Source organism: Manacus candei, unplaced genomic scaffold (assembly GCF_025592945.1).
Source record: "Manacus candei isolate 608988 ecotype Guabito, Panama unplaced genomic scaffold, ASM2559294v1 h1tg000018l, whole genome shotgun sequence".
Classification (NCBI taxonomy): Eukaryota; Metazoa; Chordata; class Aves; order Passeriformes; family Pipridae; genus Manacus; species Manacus candei.
Genome location: NW_026138066.1, coordinates 21,156,134 through 21,180,596, shown reverse-complemented (window position 1 = coordinate 21,180,596; position 24,463 = coordinate 21,156,134). Strand labels below are relative to the sequence as shown.

The window sequence follows — 24,463 nt, the reverse complement described above, 5'->3', positions numbered from 1 at the left end:
CGAAGGAAAAAGATGGTATCTCTTTACGCTCGCTTATGAGGACTGAGCCTTTATGTAAAAAAAATTAAAAAAAAAAAAAAAAGCCTGAAGCCTGAGAGTGTGAGAAGAGGGAGGACATTCGACGAAACTTTTAATTTCCTGTGCCGTCCGGGTCCCGACGCGGGTCTGAGAGCGGCGGAGCCCCGCGCTCGGAGCGGGCAGCGCTGGGATGCGGAGGAGCGGGGCCCCCCCGTGCGATGGGACCGAGCGCGGGGCCGGAGCCGCGCACCCGCCGGGCACAGCCACGTCCGGACGCGGCCTCCGCTCCCCGCATCCCGCATCCCACCTTCCTTCCCTCCCCTCCCTGCGGGACGGCCCCGACCCCTCCCGGCTCTCCCTCCGTGCCCGCGGCTCCCGCCCCGCCCGGGCGCGCCCCCGCGCCCCGCGCGCCCCCGCGGCGGGAGGGGAGGGGAGGGAGGGGCGGGGCGGGGACGCGCGGGGCGGGGCGGGCGCTGTGCCCTCCCTTCTCTCCCTCCCCTCCCGTCCCCTTCTCTCCCCTCCTTTCCCTCCCCTCCCCAAGGTGTTGGCGGCGGCTGCGGCGGGGACGCGCTCGCTCGCTCGTGCCCGCGCCGCCCCCCCGCGCCCGCTCCCGCGCCCGCTCCCCGCGGCTCTTCCCGGCTGCGGCGCCTCGGCCATGGCGGAGCTGAGCGCCGAGCGGCTGCGGGCGCTGCCCGGCAGCTGGAGTTACGGGATCAGCCAGGGCGGCCGCGTCTTCTTCATCAAGTGAGCGCGGGGCCGGCGCGGAGGGGAGCGGGGCCGGGCCGGGAGGGGCGTGCGGGGAGCGGAGGGGAGGGGGAGGTGGGAGAAGGGGGCGGCGGGGCTGCGCCTGCCTGACTCGGTCCGTGTGTCCGTCCCCGCAGCGAGGAGGCGAAGAGCACGACCTGGCTGCACCCGCTCACCGGAGAGGCCGTGATCACCGGGCACCGCCGCAGCGCAGGTACGAGCCCTGCCCGCAGCCCTGCCCGAGCCCCTGGCCCTGCCCCGCTCCGCTCGGGGGTCTCGCCGAGCCCCGGGCGGGCTCAGCGCCCCGTCCCCCGGTCCCTCGGAGCCGCCGCAGCCCCCCGGGACAACTCCCGGTCCCGCTGTCCCCGCACTCCGCGCAGTTGTTCGCCCCGGGCTGAGCGGGGCTCACATCGCCGACCAGCCCCGCGTGTCCGGCTCCGCTCGGCAGTTCCTTAAAGCGCCTTCCCCTGCCCACGAGTTGTCCCTCCGTGCCTGTGCAGTGTGTCTGTCCTCACTCTCTCTGCGTTGCCTCGCATCACCCCTATAACGCTGTATAGTTACCCTTAGAGACCGGCGTGTTCCTCTCCTGCTTCTCTCTGCCTATCCCGTCTATTCACCTGCGTAGCATCCTTTCTCAGTTTAGCACGAAACCGCTCATCTGACTCCTGTTTCCGGCAGTACCTAGATTTAACCACGATAAGTGTACTAAAATACAGAGTCTGATTTCACTGGTCACCCAGACACCCTTTTTTTTTCTCCCTTCACTTCCATCTAGGCTGAGTCTGTGTGGTTTCTAAGTGACTGAGAGAGGTGGAATAGGTAGGAGGAAAAGGGACTTGAAACATTAGAAATAACTTGGAGGGAGGAGGGTGGAACCAGTCTTTGCTTCTGCTGTTTTGTTCCACTCTGGAGAAGTAGCAGCAGGAGGTGCTGGAGGAGGAGGATTTACAGCAGACACTCTGGAGACCAGGAGCCAAACTCCGACTGCTGGAATTGCACACAGGCTACATATGCCACTGGGAGGTGGTGGAGTGTAGTAATAAGTGCAGTTGTTTTTATGTATGTAATCACTTGGATAATCGCAGGGAAATCTGCAAGTGAATTGGTCTATATCAGATTATTTGCTTTTTATGTTTGGTTAATACTCATGCATTAAGAAATCAGAAACAGCCTCTTAGAAAACTGCAGGCAGCCTTTCTTTTCTTTTTTCCTTTTTTTTTTGAGTTGAGAATAGTTTAAAAACCACAGGTTTCTGGCTATTAGAACTCTGCAGTTTGATTTGCTGTGAAGGTCTGTTGTTTGTAAGAAGTCATTTAATGCTGGGAAATGGAACTACTGATTGCTATCAGGCTCCTTTTGCTCCTGCTTTCAGTGCTCAGATTAAAAAACTGGCCTTCATCTACAGCAATATGCATGGAGGCAGATGTGCTTTGCTCGTTCAACACTAGCATTAGCTGAGTATTAATTCTTTTTTTAAACTATTCCCACTGTCTCTTTTGGCTGATGGTGATTTCCCAGTAATTTTCCAAGTGTCTCACTTGTTTCTGCCGTTAAGTGCCTTCTAAAAGAAATGCAGTTTGCTTTTGAGTATCTGGGGTGTTGTATGTAACATTGCAAAGTTATCATGGGGTAAATTAAACTTATTTCTGAACACAAGAGTGAGGCATGACCTTGGATATATTGACCATGATTTATTAATCAGATACCAAGGTGTCTGCAAACCAAATCTGTTCCTGTAGTTTCCCTCATTCATGTGTATGTTAATGAATCTTTCCATACAGAGATATAATCAAACAGATTAATTCTGGGGTTTGTATCTTGTTTTGCTCTGACCATCGTTTTGGAACCTAGTCAGAATATGTTCAAATGATGTCTTCTTTTAAACAATTTTTGAGTGAATAACACTTCTTTTGGAGATGTATGTTATTGTAAAGCTGCCTATTAAATAATGCTGTAAGGCATGTACTAGACGATGAGGAAAGCTTTGTCCTCCATTATGAATTGAAGTGCTTTTTATTCCTTGAGATATTCAGCACTGAAAAGGTATATTTTTGCAAAATTCTATAGCAGCCATAAATACTTCTACTAGAGAGACTTCCTGTTTGCTGTACTTTGCCCTGTGCCATTATCAAAAGATGCCTTGATTTTTCTTCTAGAGAAGACAGGAGTGAAGAAAAATGCCAGACAGACAGAGCAAATAAGCAATGTGGGGGGGAACAACACATAACCCAGACTGATTTTTTTCTTTTTTTTTAGGAAATGCATTCTTGCTTTTATAATTCAATGAGAGAGTGCTATGTCTCAATCATTATTTTTATTAACTGGGGCAAACTTTTAAGGGTAATGATGCATCTAGAGGTGCATAAATGTACCCAACATCCTCAGAGCTTCCATTACATCAGGAAGCTGTTACTTGAGAAATTGGCTATTAGTGGTGTGGGGGTTTTTTAATATGTGTACTCCTAGGAGTGATAATAGAAAGGAAGAGATGTACCCACTTCCTCCACTAGATTTGCATTGAAAATGATTTTCATGTGAAATGGGATAGAGTTGTAAACACTGCAGGAACACTTGTTAGTCACAACAAGTGGTGGAATTATGCTAATACAATGCTGATGCTCTGTGGTGTAGTTGGTAGGATGCCTGTTAAGGTGCTTGTGACTTGCATGTAACTCAGTAGATGGATTTTTGTTTGGATCTCTGTCTTTCAGGTAATTTGATGCTGCTGAAGTTCAAGGTAGAAGGATCTGGAGCTGACCAGGAGTTCTAGTTACTGGTCAGAGGAAGGAATGTTGTTAAATAAGGGCACACTTAGACCCTCGTTGTTATTACTGGAGAAGGAGAAATCCAAATCAGATTTTCATTCCTGTAGCTTTTCTTGGCTTGCAGAATTAAAACTGAGACAGTATTGTGAGTCAAGTCTGAAATATTTGTTCATTGGACTAAAGGTTTCAGCATGTGGAATCAGACACACAGTATTTTAGCTACCTTGGTGTTAGGGAGTAGACCAGTATGTCCAGCATCATTTCAAAAGGTAATTGGGATGTTTTGCTGCTTGTTTTCCAGACTTACCCACAGGTTGGGAGGAAGCATATACTTTTGAAGGTGCAAGATATTATGTAAAGTAAGTTAAATGTTTGTCACAATACTATAATTTTCAATTACTTTGTCTAAATGTTGCTGTAATTTTGAATGTGTTCCAAACTGAACTTAAATGTTACGCTGTAAATCTAAAAGGCGTATTGAAGCTTGTAATAGTGTGTGTAGCCCTTTGTTTACTGAATTCTGCACAACTAAAACAATTTTTTGAGTTTTTGTGTTAATACTTCTAATTAAAGCTGTTTAAGGATGCAGATTCAAGTGCAATTTTTGCTGTGAGTGTAATCATCTAGCAAGAAATGTCCTTGTGAGTCAAGAATGCCTTGAATTGGTTTGTTTGACATTTGTGTGTGTGCACTGTCCTGCTGTAAATGCTTTCACAAAGGCAAGCTCTTACTTCATCACAGGGAGAAGAGCCTTGGTTTCGGCCCTGTTCTCTAATTACATTGTTTAAAGCCACGCTGAAGGTTTAATTTGGCCGTTTTCTTTGTGGACCTCCTGCTTCTGCTTCTAGCATCGATTTTTTCATTATTTCTTTTGTTCCTGCTTTAGTATGTTTTGAGGACTATGTTCACTATGGTAGACTTGCTGTATGTATTGTCTTTTGAATGAGAGACATGGAAATACAGCTCTTATGCAGAAGTCTAGAGGGGGTATTGATTGGATCTGTACAAACTTCTTACAAGCTTTTCCTCTCCAGATAGTTAGACCATCCTTATTGGACAGTTTTAAAGTGGCACCTATGTATATTTGTCAGATTAATATGCTTCCTTTTCTATTATTTAAGAACTCACAGGCTTTTCTCAATGCAGTCAGGAGTTTTTACTCACTGTACTGTGTGTTTGTTTTGCTGTGTTTAAATGAATAGTGTCATCAGTGGGATAACTTAGGAGTGAAAGCTGCTATTAGTCATAGAGGTTATAAGCTACAGCTTATAGGTTTTTTTCTGTGTCTTAGTGTTGAGCAAAAGGTTGCTGTTCTGTGTAAGATGCATTGTAGACATTGTGAGATGGATGTTATGTATGTGTTGCATGGTTTATTTCATATAAGAACATGCTTGATTTGATCCTAAACAAAATTTAAAAAGATGTACTGAAGGAAAATGCTCCCAAAAATCTGATCAGAATGGGCGCTGTCCTTTCTAGCAGGGGACTGCTTGTTAATAGGTGATGGGTTTGTTTTAGTGTTCTATTCTGCCTTATTGCAACTGGCAAGAAATGCACCTGACTGAGGACAGGGATTCATAAGAATTTCACCTCCAGAGTTCTCTGCAGATTATTAAATGAAGACAAGTAAAAAAGAAGGCTGTGTTTGTGTGTGTATGCAGTATAAAAAAAAATTCTTGTAGTCTTTGAGATGGAACTTGTTCTCATAGAATAAGCCTATAGACAATGTTGGCTGGCTGTAGTAACTGGAAAATAGAGACTTGAGTTTTCTTGGAATAAAAAAAACTGTGTGAACAGCTATTGTAGAGCAAGTGATGCCCTTATGGACAAACTTACCAAGTTCTGGTGTCCAAGGTGTTACCATAACTGTTAGGATGTACATTGAGCTGATTGTTTTGCTGATAGTGAGCGCTAAATAGCTCAGTTTGTATCTGAAAGTTGTGCTGCATCTTCTCTGTGGTTTGATAGACGTAGGAGGATGGCAGGGATGGTGCTGTCAGGCCTGCTGAAAGGTTCACGTGGTCTGACCAGTTTGGCATCCTCAGCTAAATACGTGTTTGTTGTGCAGCCTCCCAGGCTGAATTTGAATTTCTGCCCAATGATAGCTTCTCCTTGTAAAGCTGTCTAGCATTCAGCCCTGCTGGTGCTAGAGAAGATGTGAGAGCTAACGTAGACAGGGTGACAACATTATAATCGCTGCCTTATAATCCTAGGCAATGTAACTCTGGGTGATATGTTGATTATAATAATTCTGGTTGTCTGAATTTAAACTACTCTGGGGCTCCCTCATGAGGGGCAAACAGTGTGGGCTGTTGTGACCACCTGCTATACAAGCACCCCCACATGTGGATTTCTAACTACGCCCTGCTCATTTGTGTGTGCTGGTTTGCTAAATATTAATGTTTATATTGTTGATTGCAGCATAACAAATACTATGTTATAAGTAAATATATTGAAAGCTTGTTTGTAAGTTGCAGGGAAATGAATGTAAATAACCTGCTATTGATGGGTTCAGCCACGTGAAACTTGGCTGTTGGATTTCTGTGATGTGTCCGCTAAGAGAGTTAGACAAGAAGGATAGTCAAGTTTCATGATCACATAAATAATTTGACCTAACTTCTGAGGCACAGCTTCAAATATGTGGGTTGAATAGAAATGTTTAACAACCTTGCTTTATGGTAAGATCTTATGCTAGACTGTGTTTGAAAATAAAAACCTTTTGAAAATTATTCTTCTGGTTCTTTAATAATAGGTCTTCAGTGTTCCAAGTGGGTGTGTTGCTGAATCTATTACTGTGCTTTTTTTGGCTTTGATGTAGTAAACACTGTATAATCAAATTGGGATAATGTCGAGGAGATAATCGTCAGCTAAATCTTAACATTCCTTGGACTGGAATTTCAAACAAATGACTCAGTATAGAGACTGCATTGACATGTGATTATTTTAAAGGACACTGAATTTTTCTTAGGATGTGTATGCTCATTTTCAGAATAAGGAAATACTAAATGGTGACTGTTTTACACATTTTTTTTTTCTTCTGCTTCCATGACATTGAATTTGTTCTAGCTTTAAGATGGAAAGATACACTGAAACAGGGATAGATAAGGAGTTGTTTCCATTGCATAACGTGGTTTTCTTTTGGCATTGGGTTGTATTAGTAAGTTGATGCTGGCTAGTACTTTGACCTTTTTTTGCCGGGCTGTTTGTTGGTTTTTTTTTATTAGTAGAATTCTATACTTGCTAGTGGCAGAATCCTTTCCCAGCGTCCTTCTCATCCCTTCTAAATGCAAATGACAAAAGATATTATTTGTTGTTTGGAGTTTTAAAAAGTGTAATGTGATGATACACTGTATGTGTTCTCTTGCGATGTAGTTCCACTGTTGAGGTGTTTTGTCTCTCTGGGAGTGAGAAAGTCTGATTTTGTTTACTTAACATTAGGCATGTGCACAGAAGGCCCTTCCTTGCCTTTTGGTGGGAACTCTGTCATTAAACTTTGCTGGAGTAATGCTTGGTTTTGTATTTATACAGTAACTCCTGCTGAACTTTTACCTGGAACACAGAGCTGTATGACTGTAGAATTGATACATTCAACTATAACCTTTAATACTTTATTATCAGTTAACTGTTGAGTCTTTTGTGTTATGAAGTAAAGCAAGGTATGGTAAAACTCCTGAGCTGGAAAATTACAGCACAGCAAATTTGAGATTTTTCTTTTGTCCTGCTTAGAATCCTTCACTGAACTAGTTATTTATGCTGAGTGTCCTGAGCACTCATTGAGCTCTGAAAAGCTATCCCCAAAACACGTCTAAGCTATATGGGAAGCTTAAGTTACTTATATTATTTATAAGTGCACAAGGAAATGGACCCATGGGACAATCCCATTATGATACTTGTCAACAGAGAAAAAGTACCTGGTCATGGACTTCAGACTCCTCACCTGTTAAGATCAATGAGAATTTTCAACTTGATGTTTTTAGTACCTTGTGATGACTTCATAGTCATTGGGCACCAGAGCACTGGTTTTGAGCACCATAAAATGACATCAATCTCTCTCTCTCTCTCTCTCTCTCATTCTCTGTGTTTATTCATATGCACGTGTTTAAGAAACCCTTTTCTCTGGTTAGAACCACACAACTATCAGGCATTTGCTTACTTTTCTTGCCTTTTTTCTTTTTCCACTGTAGTGGTTCTGAACATACCTTTAGGATTTTTTTTGGTTCTTTTCAAAGCAGGGTTATAGTATTTAGGTTATTAATTTACCAAATAAAGTTGTCCTAAAAATCGATCCAAAGGTGATATTTGTGGAATTTTGCATCAGTCTGCCTAGTTTGGCTTCTACAGAAGTACTCTTAAATAAGTGTTTTGTGGGTGCTAGAACTTCATATTTCTTAACTTTGTTGTAGGACTGATACTTTTTGGGCAGTACAAAAGCTGACTGAAGACATTTTTATAACTTAAAGAAATAAGAAGGTTAGAGTTTAATTTTTAGGGTTTTGTGTTGAAGTTTACCTTTTTTTCTGTGTTTATCAGAACAATTTTTGCCTGTTGCTTGCTGAAGCAAGACATTACAAACCCTGTCCAAAGCCGAGGTGAATTCACTGTTGTGTCAAATAGAGGTTTTGTATGCTTTTATAGAGACTTTTTATCAATGCAGGTTTGTTTATTGTAGACACGTAGCTTGAAAATTGGGAAGGCAAGAAAAATTTATTAAGTGATTAAAAGGGATAAGAACTCTTTCAGCTTTGAGCTTCTATTGTTTACTAAAATAAACCTGTGCTCATTGAGAATTCAGCTTTGAACCTTCGTCTTTTATGTGCATTCTAAAGATCCCTTCCCATTCAGCTGAGACTTTCTCCAAAAAAATTAAAGAACAACTAGCCCTGTTTGCAGAGAAGCCCTTTCTTGAAAGGAAAAATGTAATTTGAAAAAAATGAGAATAGATCAAACTGTTTTCCTCCAAGGCTGAGAATCACAGTGTTCCTCCCAGAAATTCAGTTCTTTTTTTGTTGCCTCTAACCTTTATTTTACTAAAATAAAGGCTTAAGTTTATTCTTTTTCTTACATGGTGAGGCCTCTAGGTCAAATAATGGCATGTGCTTAGATGGGTGAGCTGGGACATAACAACAAGCTATCCTGTGCCTTTTATAGTGAGCAAAGCTGTTCAGATAAGAAGTTTTGGGGAATGCCTGCAACTTTATTATCTATTTTAACATTTGCTTCTTTATTCCCCTGAAATATTTCAAGAACCAAAAACAGTGCAGTGCTGAAGCTGGGTGTGGAGGTGGAGGGATTCTAGACACAGGAAGAAATGGGTGTGGGTCAGAGGAGAGGTGGGACAGCATCCAAAAAGCAGCTTACAGGTTGGATGTGGAAGGACGAGGTTGTAGGTAGTGGTGTAAGAGTGTGGGAGTAGTTGCAGAAGGGGAAGGAGTGGAGACAACCAGGCTGAAAGGAGCAGTGACAGTGGAAAGTCAGTAAAAGGAGTAGGAGTGGGAGCTGATTTCCTGGGAGCAAACTTAATGGAATTTCTCCCAGAGGGAAGGGTGGCAAAAGTTCACCCTGCAAAAACAACTTGTCTGACTCGTGTGCAGGTCTGGCAGGGCCCATTATCCCTGGCTTAGGAACCTGTTTCAAAGTGAGTCTGGGAGGTAGAATATCAAATGTGAACCTTAGGAATTACTGTGCCTATAAAGTCTCTTTTTGCCTGTGACGTCTGTGGTTGATATTTTGAGCTGTCGCTTTCCTGAAGTGTGTTTCTAAATTGGGCAATACCTTAAATGCTTCAGTTTCTCTAGGATAGACTTGAAAGCATGAGAAAACTTTCACTAAGATAGACTTGAAAGCATGAGGAAACTTACTGTTTGTTTGTTTTTTTTTTAAACCATTACCAAGTTTTTAAACACTTGTAAGAATTAATGTATGATTATTTAAAAACACAAAAATACCTATATGTAAGTTGTTACATGAAATGCTGAAATCTGTGAGAAATACGTGGAAGATACTCAAACCTTTTGATATTTGATAACAAATTAGTAAGTTAGTCTCTAGTTTTAGATCCTTGTTTCCAAAGTGCTAATATTTCTTCCCTGACCTGGGTCTTTATTGGTGACAGAGTAATAATAGCAGGTAAAGCAAATATACTATACTTTTACCACATTGCAGTGAATTGTTACACTGTCTTTCATTTTTGCTATCCACTATGTGTGGAAGATGGTAAAAAGCACAGGAAATGCTGATCAGTCAAAATTTTGTGTAGGTGGTTGCTGCAATAAGTATATAATGAATAAATGCATTTTTTTCCCACAAACCTTCCGTTCCTTTGCTAAAAAAAGATAATTGATGTGCCTTCTTAAGAATGATTTTGGGGCATGTACCAGTGTTTCATCTTCCAGTTGTGTCGGGGTGTTGCATGGGTTCTTTTACTTTTCCTCATCTTGGTTCCCATGTCCTGCAGCGCTTGGAACTGAGGGACACTTCCAAACACTCCTGAACTGGCAGGCAGGTGAACCTCGTGAACTTTGCCAGCAGGGAAGTCCACATGCTGTAACTCCTGTTTGGTAGAACTTTTACAGGTCCAAATTTCACCTGGTGCCTGTTACGTTCTGCTTTTGCTTTAAAGGAATTGCACCCACTTCTTTTTTTTTTTTTCCCCCCCTCTGTGGTCTGAAGGTGTTTGGTTGTGCTGGATCAAAACCGGTGTCTGTTGTGGTGGCTGCGCCAAGCCTGTTTTTCCTGCATGTGTTTATGTTACACTGGCTCTTATTACAATGATTTACACTTTCATTAGACCTGAGATACACTCGGGCTGGCAGTTCAGAGCACTCCTCAGTTCGCTTCTGTGTGAGAGGGGAAGGAGAGCTCCTGCGAAGCTGGAGGCAAATGCTGGCTGGAAGCAAAGCTCCCCAGCCCTGACTGCTGGGATTTCTGCCAGCCTGGTGCCTGTATATGTGGTTTTTTTTCCTGTGTTTCAGTAAGTAAGTACCTAAATTTAAACTCTCCTCTTTCCCTTGCCTTCTTTCTTTGGAATGTGGAGGATAACCTTTCTGCTCGCTTCACTTGCTCTTGCCTTTGGTTGAAGGGAAGGTGATGTCGAGGGGGGGAAAACATAGAAGTTTGGGGATGGGAACTTAATAGCACATAAGCAGTCCAGTAAAACTCTCTGGGAAAGATTCCTCCTTCCCAATACTGGGTAGGACATGAAGATCTGCTTAAATAGTTGGTTGAGAAGTTGCATCTTTCTGCTCCAAACCTATGAAAATTAAGTTGAATACTCATTTGAAATCTGTGAAGTGGGGAAAAGAAGTCTTTTAGAACGCCTGTGTGGCCTGTGATGGTCTTGGAGCTTTATATAAGCTATTAAAAAGATACTTGGTTATTCAGGAGACTCCAGAAACTTAGTTCTTCCTGGCTTTCTCCACTGTGATTTAGTAAGAACAATTATTTGCAAGGAAGGGTGTACTGCCAAGCAACCTAACCTTTAAAATCAGCTCCCTGTTTCTTCTTCTTCAGGAATCTGTTATAAATCATGTTTAATGGAAACAAATACTTGAAACTAATTTTGTGCTTTATTAACTGGAAACCTTTCATTGTGTCAAACCAGGTAAGAGAGGTCCTAGAAAGCAAAGGTGTTTGAAAGCAAAATACCTGGTGAAGGTTTTGATTTCAAATGCCATCTTTGAATTCCAGGATTTCCTGGAAACTTTTATCATCTTTACTACTCGTTGAGTAAGTAGGACTACTGAAAGTGCATAAGACCTACAAAAATACTGCTTTTGATTTTTTTTTTCTCCTGAACTGTATTACCTGCAAAATTCTGTCCATTTGTATTTCTTTTATTCTCTAATTTTGTGTTGAATCTTGCACATTATGAAGCTGCTGACCAATGTCTCTAACATTTATCATTTTTGAGAATGTGTTGTGGGATGAGTAAAAATAGGTTACATGATCTTTAAAGGTTTTCCATGAGCTTGGTTTATAAGAAGGACAGAAATCTCACTTTGAAATAAAATTTTGTAAGCAACAGGAGTAAACACGTGGTGCTCTCAAATGCCTGTGATGAAGAAGAAAACCTTTTAATCTGATTGAATGTCTGAAAGGGTAACTTGGTTTCTGGATGGCTAAGACTGCTGGGTGGGTTTTTTCTTTGGTTGATATTACATGTTGACCACAGCACTTTGTAAGGTTACCTTATTTTGTATTATTCCATGTACAAGGAAAATCCTCCAGATGAATATAAAGCTCTTGGTTTGAAATCTTTCATAAGGTTTGGTACAGAGGGTTGAAAAAGAAAATTGCAAACAAGGATATGTGTTTGAGCAATCAGTGTCATAACATCAAGTGTTTATTTTAATGATGAATTTTAATGAGAGGAATGATGCAAGTTAAACCTCATTAGAAATTCATATAATCTGTTCTAATCTTAAATCTCTTATGGTACAAACTCTTATCTTCTCTGCTTAATGTGGGTATCAGTTGCTTACCTGGTCTGAAACAGTGAAGTAGCACAAATGATACTAAAGTTTTTTTGTAATCAATAACATTTTAGCTTTTACTGATTGATTCGTCCTCTTTGTTGTATCTGCAGAGTTAAAAGAATTTTACCTTTGAACCAATACATTTTTACTTGGTTGAATTGAAACCTAAAAATATCTCTAATACGGTGAATTATACTGGAGTGGGTCACTAAAGTTACCCAGGGGGTAGTTGTTAAAATTGTCCTGCAATGAATTTGAAGAGTTTGGGAGCCTAAACAGTTCTGCTCATCATCGGTGGGAGTCTTGGGCCATCTGTCTGCAGTTTGTGGTCAGTAAAAAATACTGGCTCAGGATTTCTCATCTCTTTCCACAAGTACACCTAGGGACTGCCCCAGGCTGATGGACCTTGAGACAGTAGTGGTGTGTCCTGATCTCTGTCTGCTGTTTGTGTCCCTCCTTTTTCTCAGCTTCACATAAAAATGAGCTGACAATTCTGCAATCAGCAAGACCTCTTCATAAATCTTGCCTTGAAGTGGTGTGGAGATGAGACTAGAAGGAAGCTGAGTGCAAATTGTGCTAACACTGTTGGAAAAGGTGTTTTGGCTTGTATTTCCTTTTGTACTGAGCTTTGTATTTCTTTATCTGCAACTCCTGTCTGTCTGACAATTCAATTACTGAATGAAAGGGGATTTTTTTTTTCTGGAAATTGAATTTAAAACTTTCCCAGGTTAAAACTTCCTCTGTAGTGATTGCCACAAATAGGGTTTAAGGAAAGTTTTTTGTTCTTAAGAGCAGATAAACTGACAACCAAACCAGTAAATTTGCCTAATTTTCTAGCTGAATACATTGCACAGTACACAGTAAACAGCATAAAAGGTGATGTTTTAGAATTATTTATATGAGTCATGCCTAGTAGTGTGGTAAAGTGACTTCTGTTTAAATGTAAATTTAATGACAGAGTATCCTTTTGGCCCTCATGTTGTGAGTAATGCTTATATATTTGACATATATATATATATATATATGACACATTGTTCTTTGAAGGACCACCATTCCAAGTTTCTTACCTGGAACATTTGCATTTTTCTTCACTTTCAAAATATAATCAGGAAAAATCTGAGCCTTTTCCTGAAGTGCTCTTTTTGTATTCTAAGCTAAACATTTTGCAATGTGCTTCAGAATAGAGCTAGCTCACTCTGTGGTTTTTGTTCAGCTTCAGGTGAGAGTGCCAAACCTGTCTAACAAGAAATTCGGGATTTCTGTTGCCTCTGATTGCTCACTTTGTGGTTTAAAACAACAAAAAGTGCTATCAAATTCAGCAGTCAATTCAAATGCCAGTGCTTTATCCTCTTCATTATAATCTTTTGTTTGGGTGCCTGCTGCTTCAAAACATTTCTGAGCTCAGATAGGTAAGTTATTTGAAAATCTTACCATTTTGTAGCTGAAAAAGAACTAGAAGGGAGACATAAGTAGCAAACAATCTGTTGATAAAAGCAGTGATGTCCCATTAGCCTCTAAGTGGGGTTTGTTGTGTTTCACAGCTTTAAGCAAAGGCTGCATCAGGCTGAGGAGTTGGAAATACCAACATCTTGGTTTTAAATAAGAGGGGGAGGAAGTCTTTTGCAGTCGCTGCTCAATAATTGAGTTGTGTTTTTTTTCTTTTTGACTTTTAGTGATGCTGTTTGTAAGTCATTACAGCAGGCAGAGACTTCTCAAACTTTTAATGGGGATTGAAGGTGCCGTCATTTTTGACAGGTGTTGCAATCATTAACTTGTTCAACAACCCTTACACTTCCATTGTTTTGTTACTTTGCTTAAAATACTGCCTTGTGCAATTGGAGATAGGGTTTTCAGAGACATTCTGGTAACTTAAGGTTTTTATTTATTTTTTTTTCAAGGAGGTGAAAAAAATAATCTGGCATTGGTTCAGAACCTGTGTCTCCTAGATTCACCAGGCCTGGTGTATAGGAGATTGTGTTGCTGGCAGAGTGAATCTGTAAAGAGAAAACATAATTTCTCACTTGTTTGAAGATGTGTTAAGCCCTTCTAGGAAAAATTGGAATAGGGTTTGCTGACTGGCTCTTGTATTCCTATGTAATTTCTTTGCAGCAGTAGGGACCTAAATTGTAATGAATGGAGGTGAATAGGTTTTGGATTTAACTGCTGAATTCATCAGCTGTCTCTGTTAGAACTGTAGTGGCAATGGTCAAAAGCAGAGCTTATGGGGGATTTTATGTTTTGGGTTTTTTTCTGTCCAAATTTGACATAGTTATGTTTACCACAACAAAAAATCAAGCGCAATGCAGACTAAGCTGTAGTTGGCAGCTGTTAATTTGTTTTGATCAGAGACAAATATTTCAAGTCTTCTGATCAGTTTATTTTCCTTGAGCTGAAGTAATTTGGTTTTATAATAGTCAAAAAGCCTGTCTGCACCACTGGTTTGAAAGCAAAAAAAATTAGAGATTTATTTATATCAGAGAAACAACTGTCTCCAACTCTGTCTCTTCAGTTCTTTTCTTCTGCTGTTTGACCTTCTCTTTCTCTTCCTTTTTATTTTATTTCTGTATATGTGCCCTTATTGTTCACCTTACTATTTTCACTGTTACTCTGCTTGCTTCTAGCACTGGTAGCTCAAGCAGTGTTAGACATGATCTTCCCCAGTTGGACTGCATGCCAGATTTTCCTAAGGGGAATGTAAATACTGTGAGGTCAGTTCAGTATCAAATGCCTGCAGCCTGAAATGAACTCGGCAGGATTTTCTGCTATTCAGTCAAAATTAAGACCTGCTCAAGATACACTGCTAAATAGTAAAAAGTCAAGGCTTTGAATTATATATTAAGCTTTACATATATTTTGGGGTTTTTTTAACTTTAATTAAGCTTACTTTTCTTACCCTGCAGTAAAAGAGTGTGCACTAGGGAGAAGTCACTGTAATTGTGGTAATTAACAGATATGTTTAAAAACCTCTTGCTATATATTGATGGATTAGGTTACTTGATTTACTTCTAAAAATGATGAAGGGGTATATGTGTGTGCATGCTCACCTGCAACATATTTAATACAGTAACACTTAAGCATTGAACTAGTGTGCTTTTCACAGCAAATACAATTTTTAGCCCATCTATTTCTCCGTGTTTGTCCTTCACTTCTCCCTTTCTCCCTGGTAAAGAATGGTGGGGAGAAAGAACTGCAGTAAACTCCCATGGCAGAGCAAAAACAAATTGCCATTTATGACTTTCTCCTGTACTTGACAAAAACCTGCTGGCCATTGTTTTGAGGGAGGATTGCTCACTGTGTTTCCTTTAGATCAGTGATGCTCTTTAATTGGGCATACCATAGTTTGAGTGACTTGCATCTCTGTACTGCCAGGGACTAGTGCTTCTGGTTTTACGAGGAGTGAAAGTATAGATTAAGAACTGAATTGAGGGGTTTTTGCTCTGTAGTGCTGCTGCCAGTAGATTGACATACTTTAGGCCTATTTGTCTTTCAGACTCTTGTCTGTGAAAGACTGGCTGCTGTTGGTTTTGGCAAAGGAATCCATCTAATTGATGACATTAAAAAAAATAATCTCTGAATGTTAATAGGCAAGTTGGGGGTTGAGTTGTTTTTTGGTGTTTTCCATTGGCCGTGCCATGACAAGACTGATTCATTGGCCATTTATCTCCAGGGCTCCAAGATGTCATGATAATGTCACTGTGAAATGACAGCAGCAAAATATGACTTGTGGTTGGAGAGTTTTTTGCTTTCTTTTTATCAAAGATGTTTTATTTTTGTGAGGAGATGAATAGTGTTGTGGTTGTGAGATGAGTCCAAACTGCTCTACAGTGTTTTTGTTATGTTACTGGTGAAGTTTCACCAACATATCTGTGGTTTTGTTTGGGAGACTTCATGATACTCAGATGAAGAAATATTTGATAATTGAATGCTGTGCTTTGATTTTCGTAATGGTGGGTCTTGAAAATAGCTGATAGAGGTGTTGATGAAAAACTACAATGTTGAACTGAGAATAAAACAGATTTTAAAGTGGAAAGCACTTGTAGCTGTCATGTAAGCAAACTGTTAAGTTTAAATGAATACATTATGAAATGGCTCATTCTGAAGCAAAGATAAATGCATTATGGAGTGTATAATCTGTCCTTCAAGAATGGTACTAAAATACAGTTCTTGAACAGTTTTATTAATACTTAATTTTGTGCCATTGTACAGCAGTTTTTACTATACTTGAAATTGTTTACTTGGGAGATCAACATTACATACCATTTCTCTCTAAAAATGAAAAGCATAAACACCTGTGTGCTGGTAGGTCACTGCTTTAAATACTCAAGTAAAAATTGAGGTTGTTGGCTGTGCAGTAGTAGGAACAGTTCATCTATCAATTCTGTGCTTGCTTTTAAAACAAAATGAAAAGCTGTTTTTGTTACTTAATCAAAATAATGTGTGCTTGGGTTTCCTGTAGTTGAAATTAAATGATGTAATAGTAATTTCTGAAGTCCATTTGAAAATGATGGGAATTTCATCAGCAGAATTACAAGTAGCCTGGCACGTGACTAGCTGCGATTTGTGAGGCTGGTTTGGTTTTTTGGTTTTTACAACACTTTGCAGCAGTGCTGTTTAATTTCTAAAGTCAGGGAATAAGGATGTTGCAAATACTAATATGTGGGTGCCTTCCCCATGTGGATTGACTGGGTTTTGGCTTCTGGAGCTGCCTGAGTGATTGACACCAAGTCGGTTCAGCTCATCACTGCAGCAGTGCTTTCCTTGGTCTAATTCTGTAACCCCAGGATTTATTTTGGGAAAGATCCAGTACTGTTGGCTGAGATGTCTACAAGGGAATGTAGGGCTTTTTTTTTTTTTTTCTGTCAAGTAGAACATTGGTCTTTTTAGAAGCTTCTTTTGAAGTATTTAATGAATCCTCTTCATGAGGTGAGATGATTAAACATAGTTTCCCTGTGCATCATTAAAACTTTTTAAAAAAAAAGTGCTGATATTTGTTTTGCGTTTCAGTAGGAAAGTGTGGAGGTCTGTTCTCTCAAATTTGGTTGCATTTGCTGCCTTTTGTACAGCTACATTCCCGTTAAAATGCAGTTTCTTCCCATTGCTGAATCAAAAATAACTGGTCAAGAGCTCTAAGAACAACCATAGTTTCCTCTGCGTGTCCACTGAGAACTTTGGGACATTAGGTATTGGAGTGTTGTCTCTCTGCAAGCCACTGGAAGCTCTTATATCTGTATTTAATCAATTTGGCTGTGCCCCCTTTTCTGCAGAGTAAGTGGAGATGGATTCTTGGAGCTCTGAGGATGAGTTCCATTGGAATACTGAGAAGAGTATGGCTGCAATGCCTGTATTCCAGGTGCACTTAAAAGTTGCATCTATTAGATTTTGTCCTTTTAAATAATTAAATCCAAAATTAGAGGAATTTGTTAGCATCCTTAAAATTATGTGAAGCTTGTTGGTAAGTTCTTCATATACAGTTTTTAATAGCAGCTCTAAACCTAACTTATTTTTCTTAAATGGGGGAGATTAAACTGAACACAGCTAATTGTTTCACATCCTGATCACACCCTAGACAATAAAATCTTATATCTGAGCAACTACTGGAGTATCATCATGTAAAAATTAAAGTTACAGGAAATTATATTACTGTGGAAAAATTCGTTTGCTTTATTCCCACAGGCACTAATTATCAGTGTTCTAAACTGAAACATGTACTTTTCTGCAAAGGATCCTTGTAAGGAAAACATAATCAAGAGCCACTAAAATCTCTGGTCTTTATTTTAGAGATAAATTGTGCTATTTCACTGGTTGCTTTCCAAATTATGTATTGAAATGGTAAAACCAAAAAAAAGTTGCTTGACTAAATTCCACATAATGGTACATTCTTAGCACTCAACACTGAAGAGATGAGAAGGGAAAAAAACATAATTTCATAATACATTTCCAACTCGGGTTTCAACTATGGGTTTCAACTATGGGTTTAAATATGTGATTTTTTTTATTTTTTTTTTTAATTTTCATCCAAAACCACTGCTTATGTTTTTTAATTTCTCAAAGCAGCTCAGCTTTTCATACTTTTAGACTGTGTTTTGTACTGCACAAAATATCTTGGAAATGTTTGTTCTCGAGTTCTCTGGTGATACTGCTTTGAGCTATTTCTGATTGGTGCTCTGATAATTCTTCAGACCACTGAAAGGTGTATGAGACCACTACTAGTTTGTAAGCTATACTTAGATATTTAATAAACTAATATATATTTACTTGCCCATGGTGTAATAGAGAAGAGTGTATAAATATTGCGTGTGGAACAATCTTTGAAGCCTTGATTTTATTTTCAGTAATTACATGTAGTCATCCTCTAGTGTTCCTGCTTTCTGCTGTTATGATTCACCTGGTGGTACAGTAATGGCCAGGGTGATAATTTGGAAAAAAACTGACTCACAGAAAGCTGAGAAGGTACAAGTCCTAAAAAAAAAAAAAAGATAATGGTGTCAGGATAATAGCTGATGTGCATCAGCAGCTGCAGTGATGGGAATGTTCTGTGAGTAACACCAGTAAACAGGGAGCTGCGTGGGGAGAGGCAGCATCCTTCTGAGTGGCCACATTTCTTCAGAATAAAACTTTTAATGGAGGAAAAAAAAATATCCAAAGGGAAGAAAGACTGCTTTGTGCCCCTCTAGCTACCTGGGAATAGAATTGATGTGCAGTCCTGGCAGCTGAGGAGGGAATGATTAATACCCTACATGAAGTTAGGGCAGGAATTTACATACAACAGCTGCTTCCTTTAAGCTGAGGAGAACAGCAATGTTTTTAAGATATGACCTATCTTGGCAGTAGATGAACTGAATAGTGTGAATTCATCAAAAGTTTATGTATCTTTGTAACCTGTTTTGAGGCAGCCAAAGTGGTTCATGTTAAATATTTTACATGGCTCAGCTCTCCCTTTTGAAGAATTTTTTTTACCTAACCGAAGTTAAGCATCTGCTTGTAGGAGATATTTTTGCCACAAAAACAGGTTAAAGGTTTTCTTTGTGGTACAAGATTAATAGGTGGAAGAATATGAAGTTAGAGGCCAATTAAAATATTTGCTTGTTTACCCTGTAGAAGTAGTCAGTATTAAAAAAAAAGAGTTCTCTAATGGCATTCTGTAGATAATTTATTTTGGTGAATGTTTTTTCCTCTTTATAAACTTGTTAGTTATGATTAGTTAATTGATTTTTCTGGTTTTTGTTTTGTTGTTTTTTTTTTTAATTGCCTGGAGAGAGAGACTTTCCCAAACTAAAATAATAACCAAAAAAAGCACATCTGGTGTTAATACTGATTTGTTGTTTTTGGGTTTTTTGGTGTTTTTTAGCTGACATGTAGTGTTCATTCTTTAGGTAGTGACTTGAAAATTGAAATCCCTTTCTTTGCAGGTTCTACCACTGGTTTCTTTAAAAAATAAATTTTAAAAAATGGCATAATAATCTGTTTCTTATTTAAGGGAACTTGTAACAAAATTGCCTTCTCACTTGAAATGTACCATGGTGAATACTGAATTCAGCACTAACACACAGTACAGAGGAGACTATCAGTTCCATATTCTTTCAGACTGTCTTTGAAAGGTTTTCAAATATATCCCAATTGTTGTGAATAGTAATACGAATTTTGTGCTGTTTGTTTGGTTGGGTTTTTTTGTTCCCTGATGTGATTTGAACATCTCCTCAGGCAATCTGCAGATGATAGATGCTATTTTATCAGTTCAGCTTATGGAGCCACCAGGTCCTAAATTTTAGTGATGTCTTTCCAAATCTGGATAAGTTGGTTGGTTTATATTTTTCCTCTTCATATCTCCTTTTGAGCCAGTATCTTAACTGAATCTTTTATTTCTCCTTTGTAAAAATAAACTTAGACCAAATGTCTCTTCATAGAATGAATATTCTTGCAGTTTCAGCGAGGAAACTCTTACATGCATTTAAAAAAAACTTCACATGCAACTATATAAATTTATCACCTAGCTGGTATTTCCAGAAAGTGGTGGGAACTCACCAACAGATGATCAGCATTCCCACTGCAGGGACAGCTGAGTGGAAATGGAGCATCTATACATAACTAACATTTTGTTGGCATGATCTGCATGGCCAGTGCTGTCCAGAATTAGCTTGTTTATTGGAGGGGAACAGGAGTTGTTCCCACATTGTACCACTTGCCACAATCTCCTAGCAGTGCTTAAAGTTCCTAAGCCTTTCAAGAAAGTTTTGGTGTTTTTTTTTGGTTTGGGGTTTTTTTTAATGATTTCATTTGGAAAGTAAAAAGGAGATAATTCTTTTTGATTCTTAGATGTTCGGGGGTGTGTTTTTTTTGTTTGTTTGTTTTTGGGGGTTTTTTTGACACATTGCCACTGCTTTTCACTGACCTTTTTATGCAAGGATTTCTGGCTCCTTTTAACAACATTTCCTATTTGAAAGGCAGCACTACTTGCTCAAATTCAATTGACATCTCTGTGATGTTAAGCTTATGAACTGAAAGAATTGCATGCCCTCAGGATAGGAAAAAGTATAATCTATTGATATCTAGGTTGTATTTTATCACTTTCATTTGGGAAAAAAAAAGTGAAAGCTGTGGCCTTCATCCACAGTGCAAAGCCAGGCTTCTTAAAATGAGACTCCAGTTGGAAAAGTCACATGACTCTAAAGGCTTGACATCTGAAAAAATATTGTTTCAGTTAAGCATGTCTGGAAATATGAGCATAGTTTTATGCTCAAGCAGTACTGGTTTAACAGGAAGAATGATATAATAGAAATAGAGAAGATACAGAGAAGTTTGAGAAGGATGATTGAAGATGAAAGATCTTCATTTGAAGAACACCTATAATACCTCACTGAGGGCTGATGTGGAAAGTGCAAGTCTTAAAAAATTATAAATGGTAGAAGGAAAGAGTAGAGAAGACATTTGCTTTATATTCTAGTTAAAGAACTAACAGGAGAAATTACAGATCAAGAACAGTTGACCCTTGTGCCTGATGTTCAAAAGGTCTGAAAGAAACATCCATGTCATTTAGGAAAGGGACTGAAAACATGTAGAAAGTATAGCTCAGGATGGCATAGGCTTTGAGTTGCAGTCATGGAAGAAGAAATGTGGTCACCTCTTTCATTTAGTATCCCACTTTGGAGGCTTGTAACAGCCAGAGCAAGGTATCCCTGTGCATCCCTGTGCTTCTGATGGGCTCTCCAGGGTGTTTGCTGCTAATCACAGCTGGGAACAGGGCACTGTGTTATGTGGGCCTAACCCAGTTCAGCAGCTCTTAAGAACAAGTCTTAATCACCAAGTTTTAACTAGTAATTTACTAGTAGTAAGTGAGAGGAATGTTGTTTTAATTAAGGTGATGCAGATTATTAGGAATGGTCTTGCAGAGTATCTCTGGCTGGTATCTTATCACTGAAGCTTTGATGGATGCTGTGTGTGCACAAAACATTGCTGGATGGGAAGGCTTAATAGTTTGCTTATAGTAATGTTTTGGGTTTGACTTGTTTTGAAAATAAACTATGTAAACATGAAAATGCTACTGATCTTCCTACTTAAGCTTTACTACACGCAGAGATTTAATGAGAGGAACATAAAAGTTATGAAATCAGTAGATACTGTCTGCTGGCTCAGTATTGATTTAGACTGCTGGAACTGACTTTTTCACAAAGAGGTTTGTGTGAGGTGGTACCTGGCAAAGAGATTTTTGAAGCTGAATTGGTTTTCAGATTATAAATAGATTTGAAGTATTAAACTTGTACCTGCTTTCAGAAATCCTATGAGATCATTTTAGAGATAGCTGGAGATTAATTTAGATGATACAGGCTTGGGGAGGGTGGAGTGAGATGCTTTCAACAGTCTCAATGACTAAATGTTTACTTACTTGGAAAAAAAAAAAATCTTCTCTTTCTTCTCCCTTTCTTCCCAAAAGACAACAGCTGTTTTATCTAAGCACATGGGCATCTGAAGGATGATTTTTCTTCAACTTTCAATCAGTACTTGGATTATTGGGAAATAACTACCTTTTCTATATTACTCTCTCAAGAAATAAATTCTTTGGAAAATATAATAGGTGGGATACAAACATAGTAGAGCTGTAATCATAATGTATACAACTTTTTTCTCTAAAGTTATAGATTTGATTTTTTTCCTTTTTTAATTAGTGAAGCTGTATGAATTTATTTGAGCAATAAATCTGGAAGCTTTCTTACATACATGTCTCAACATTGGTTAACTCTGAAAGTTAATTTTCATTTTCCTAACATGCAGCCTATAATTGATGTCAGGATTTAGAGTTGCAAAGTAACAGGCATATCTGTAAAATCTAAAAGACAAGGACTTACTATTGCTTATACTAAATCACTGTAGGCTGTATACACAACTCCAAAAGGGTTTGGAGTGCAAGAACTCTCTACTAGAAGGCTTTGTGAAAGGTTTAGTTTTTTGGGCTCAGTAGTATCTCATGTTTTTAAAGAAAAGAGAAAGCCTGTGCTGTTGTTCCTTTTCAGGTGTTTGGAAAAATGGAAATACAGACTTCCTGTCTGACACAAATTATGTTCTTTTTGCTGTTAAACTGCATTTGTGGAGATAGACTTGTAAACTATCTCAAAGGGTAGAAATCAATTCCTAAATTTGCTGGATGTACCTCTGGAATATCTTTGAAATATGAAGAAAATGATATAAAGAGAATTTAGCTGGTAAAAACTGCTTAGTGTAACCAGCTGGATTCCTAGTCTAGTATTTGTGTGCATTTAATTTCTCATTTGGGTTGGGAGGAACAAGATTAGGAATTAGTATATAGTAATACCAGTAACCTGGCTTCTCCTATTATCTAGTAAACAAATAACAGAGAACAAGAATATTGGAAACTGATAATTTTTAGATCAAATTTGTTCATTTAGCTGCTCATCACCAGGAATTAGGTTGCAAAGCCAACACACTTCTACCAATGGTGTCTGACTTTATTCCTACCAGGTATTCAGCGAAGCTTTTAAAGGCACTTGATGACTTTTTTGCATGGATTCTCCATTTCTGAGGAAAGAACCAGAAAATAACAAGACTGAAGAATAACTGAGTTTCCAACTGTTGAGAAAGATCTTACCATCCTTTCCCAGTTTTCAGGCTCTTCACTTTGGACCGTTTTGTGACTACTACTTTATCCAAAAAGAAGTCAGTTTAAATCCTGAAAAACAATGGAAGAATTTTTTGGCAGAGAAGTCAGCAACTAGTGTCTTGGCACTGTCTTCAGCTTTCTAAGCCAGGTTGCTGACAGCAAAAGCACGAACAGAACTTTGGTGGGGGGGAAATAAATCTCCAGTCTTCCAGAAGTAAATCTAAATGGAAAATGGAGTCCACTCTAGAGAGACTACGTCTTTCTATGCAGTTACTTTGAAATTCTTCTGTATAAAATAATAACATTTGAAAATTATTTTTACTTAAAAATAAGTTCTGCTTTCTTTACAGGCTTATTAACTCTTATAATTCCTCTTGCCTGATCTTTAATCTGTGTGATGGCACGTCCACATCAAAAATGAGAAACTATTGGGATGCAGCTTTCTAATTTTCATTCCCTACCAAAAATACTAGGACCTAATTCTTGCAGAACACTTTGTAATAGCTGAAGAAATTAGAGTACAGAAGACAATACGAGGAATTATCTTAGAAATTATGTCAAAGTCTGCATTTGTCCAAGTAGCATTTGCTTTCTGCCACTGTTGGTGTATAATTTTTGAGCAGGCTTGAAGCAGTGGTGAATTGAAGCTGCTTCAAGTGCTGACACTATAAAGTATGTAATCAAAATAGGGAAAAGATGACAATGAGTTTTCTTTGGCCACTGCTGTGCAGTCATGGATAGAATCATCATAGAATGGTTTGGGTTGGAAGGGACCTTAAGATCATCTCTTTCTAAACCCCCTGCTGTGGGCAGGGACACTTTCCACTATCCCAGGTTACTCAGAGCTCCATCCAGCCTGGCCTTGAACACTTCTAGGGATGGGGCAGCCACAGCTTCTCTGGGCAACCTGTGCCAGTTCCTCACCACCCTCACAGTAAAGAATTTTTTTCCTAATATCTAATCTAAACCTGCTCTGTCAGTTTGAAGCCATTCCCCCCTGTCCTGTCACTCCAGGCCCTTGTAAATAATCTCCCTCCATCTTCCTTGTAGGCTCCATTCAGGTACTGAAAGGCTGCAATGAGGTCACTTTGGAACCTTCTCTTTTCCAAGCTAAACAATGCCAACTGTGGTCAAAGAATTATATAGCATGGATGTGGGTTTGCCAAGTTCAAAGTTAATGGCTCACTCCAAGGAGGAAGGTGTTCTTTATTTACTTAATTTTTTTATTGTGCCTTTAGCGCTCTTTTCCAGGATTGGTTCATCTTAGCTTAAATTGACTTGAAACTATCTATAAAAGTTACCAGTCCCACAGATTCCTTTCCCTGTAGTCCTGCAGTGCTTCCTCTCTTATG

At 39.2% G+C, this 24,463-nt stretch overlaps 1 protein-coding gene and 1 long non-coding RNA gene across 13 annotated transcripts in view; one reads left to right on the top strand and one right to left on the bottom strand.

The window, feature by feature from the left end:
* The first annotated feature begins 560 nt into the window (after positions 1–560).
* PLEKHA5 (pleckstrin homology domain containing A5) overlaps positions 561–24,463 on the top strand; it is a 167,099-nt gene continuing 143,196 nt past the window's right edge. For all 12 annotated transcript variants that reach the window (XR_007904048.1, XM_051784421.1, XM_051784430.1 and 9 more), the window contains exons 1-3: positions 561–762; positions 900–976; positions 3,829–3,886. Coding sequence is in view for 11 of the 12 variants with exons in the window: in XM_051784421.1 (XP_051640381.1) it covers positions 674–762; positions 900–976; positions 3,829–3,886 (224 nt within the window). In the remaining variant the exon portion in view is untranslated. The remainder of the gene's footprint in view (positions 763–899; positions 977–3,828; positions 3,887–24,463) is intronic.
* The window catches only part of LOC127469773 (uncharacterized), a 42,430-nt gene continuing 31,613 nt past the window's right edge, over positions 13,647–24,463 (bottom strand). Inside the window, exon 2 of the long non-coding RNA XR_007904063.1 lies at positions 13,647–24,079. This is a non-coding gene — a long non-coding RNA (uncharacterized LOC127469773). The remainder of the gene's footprint in view (positions 24,080–24,463) is intronic.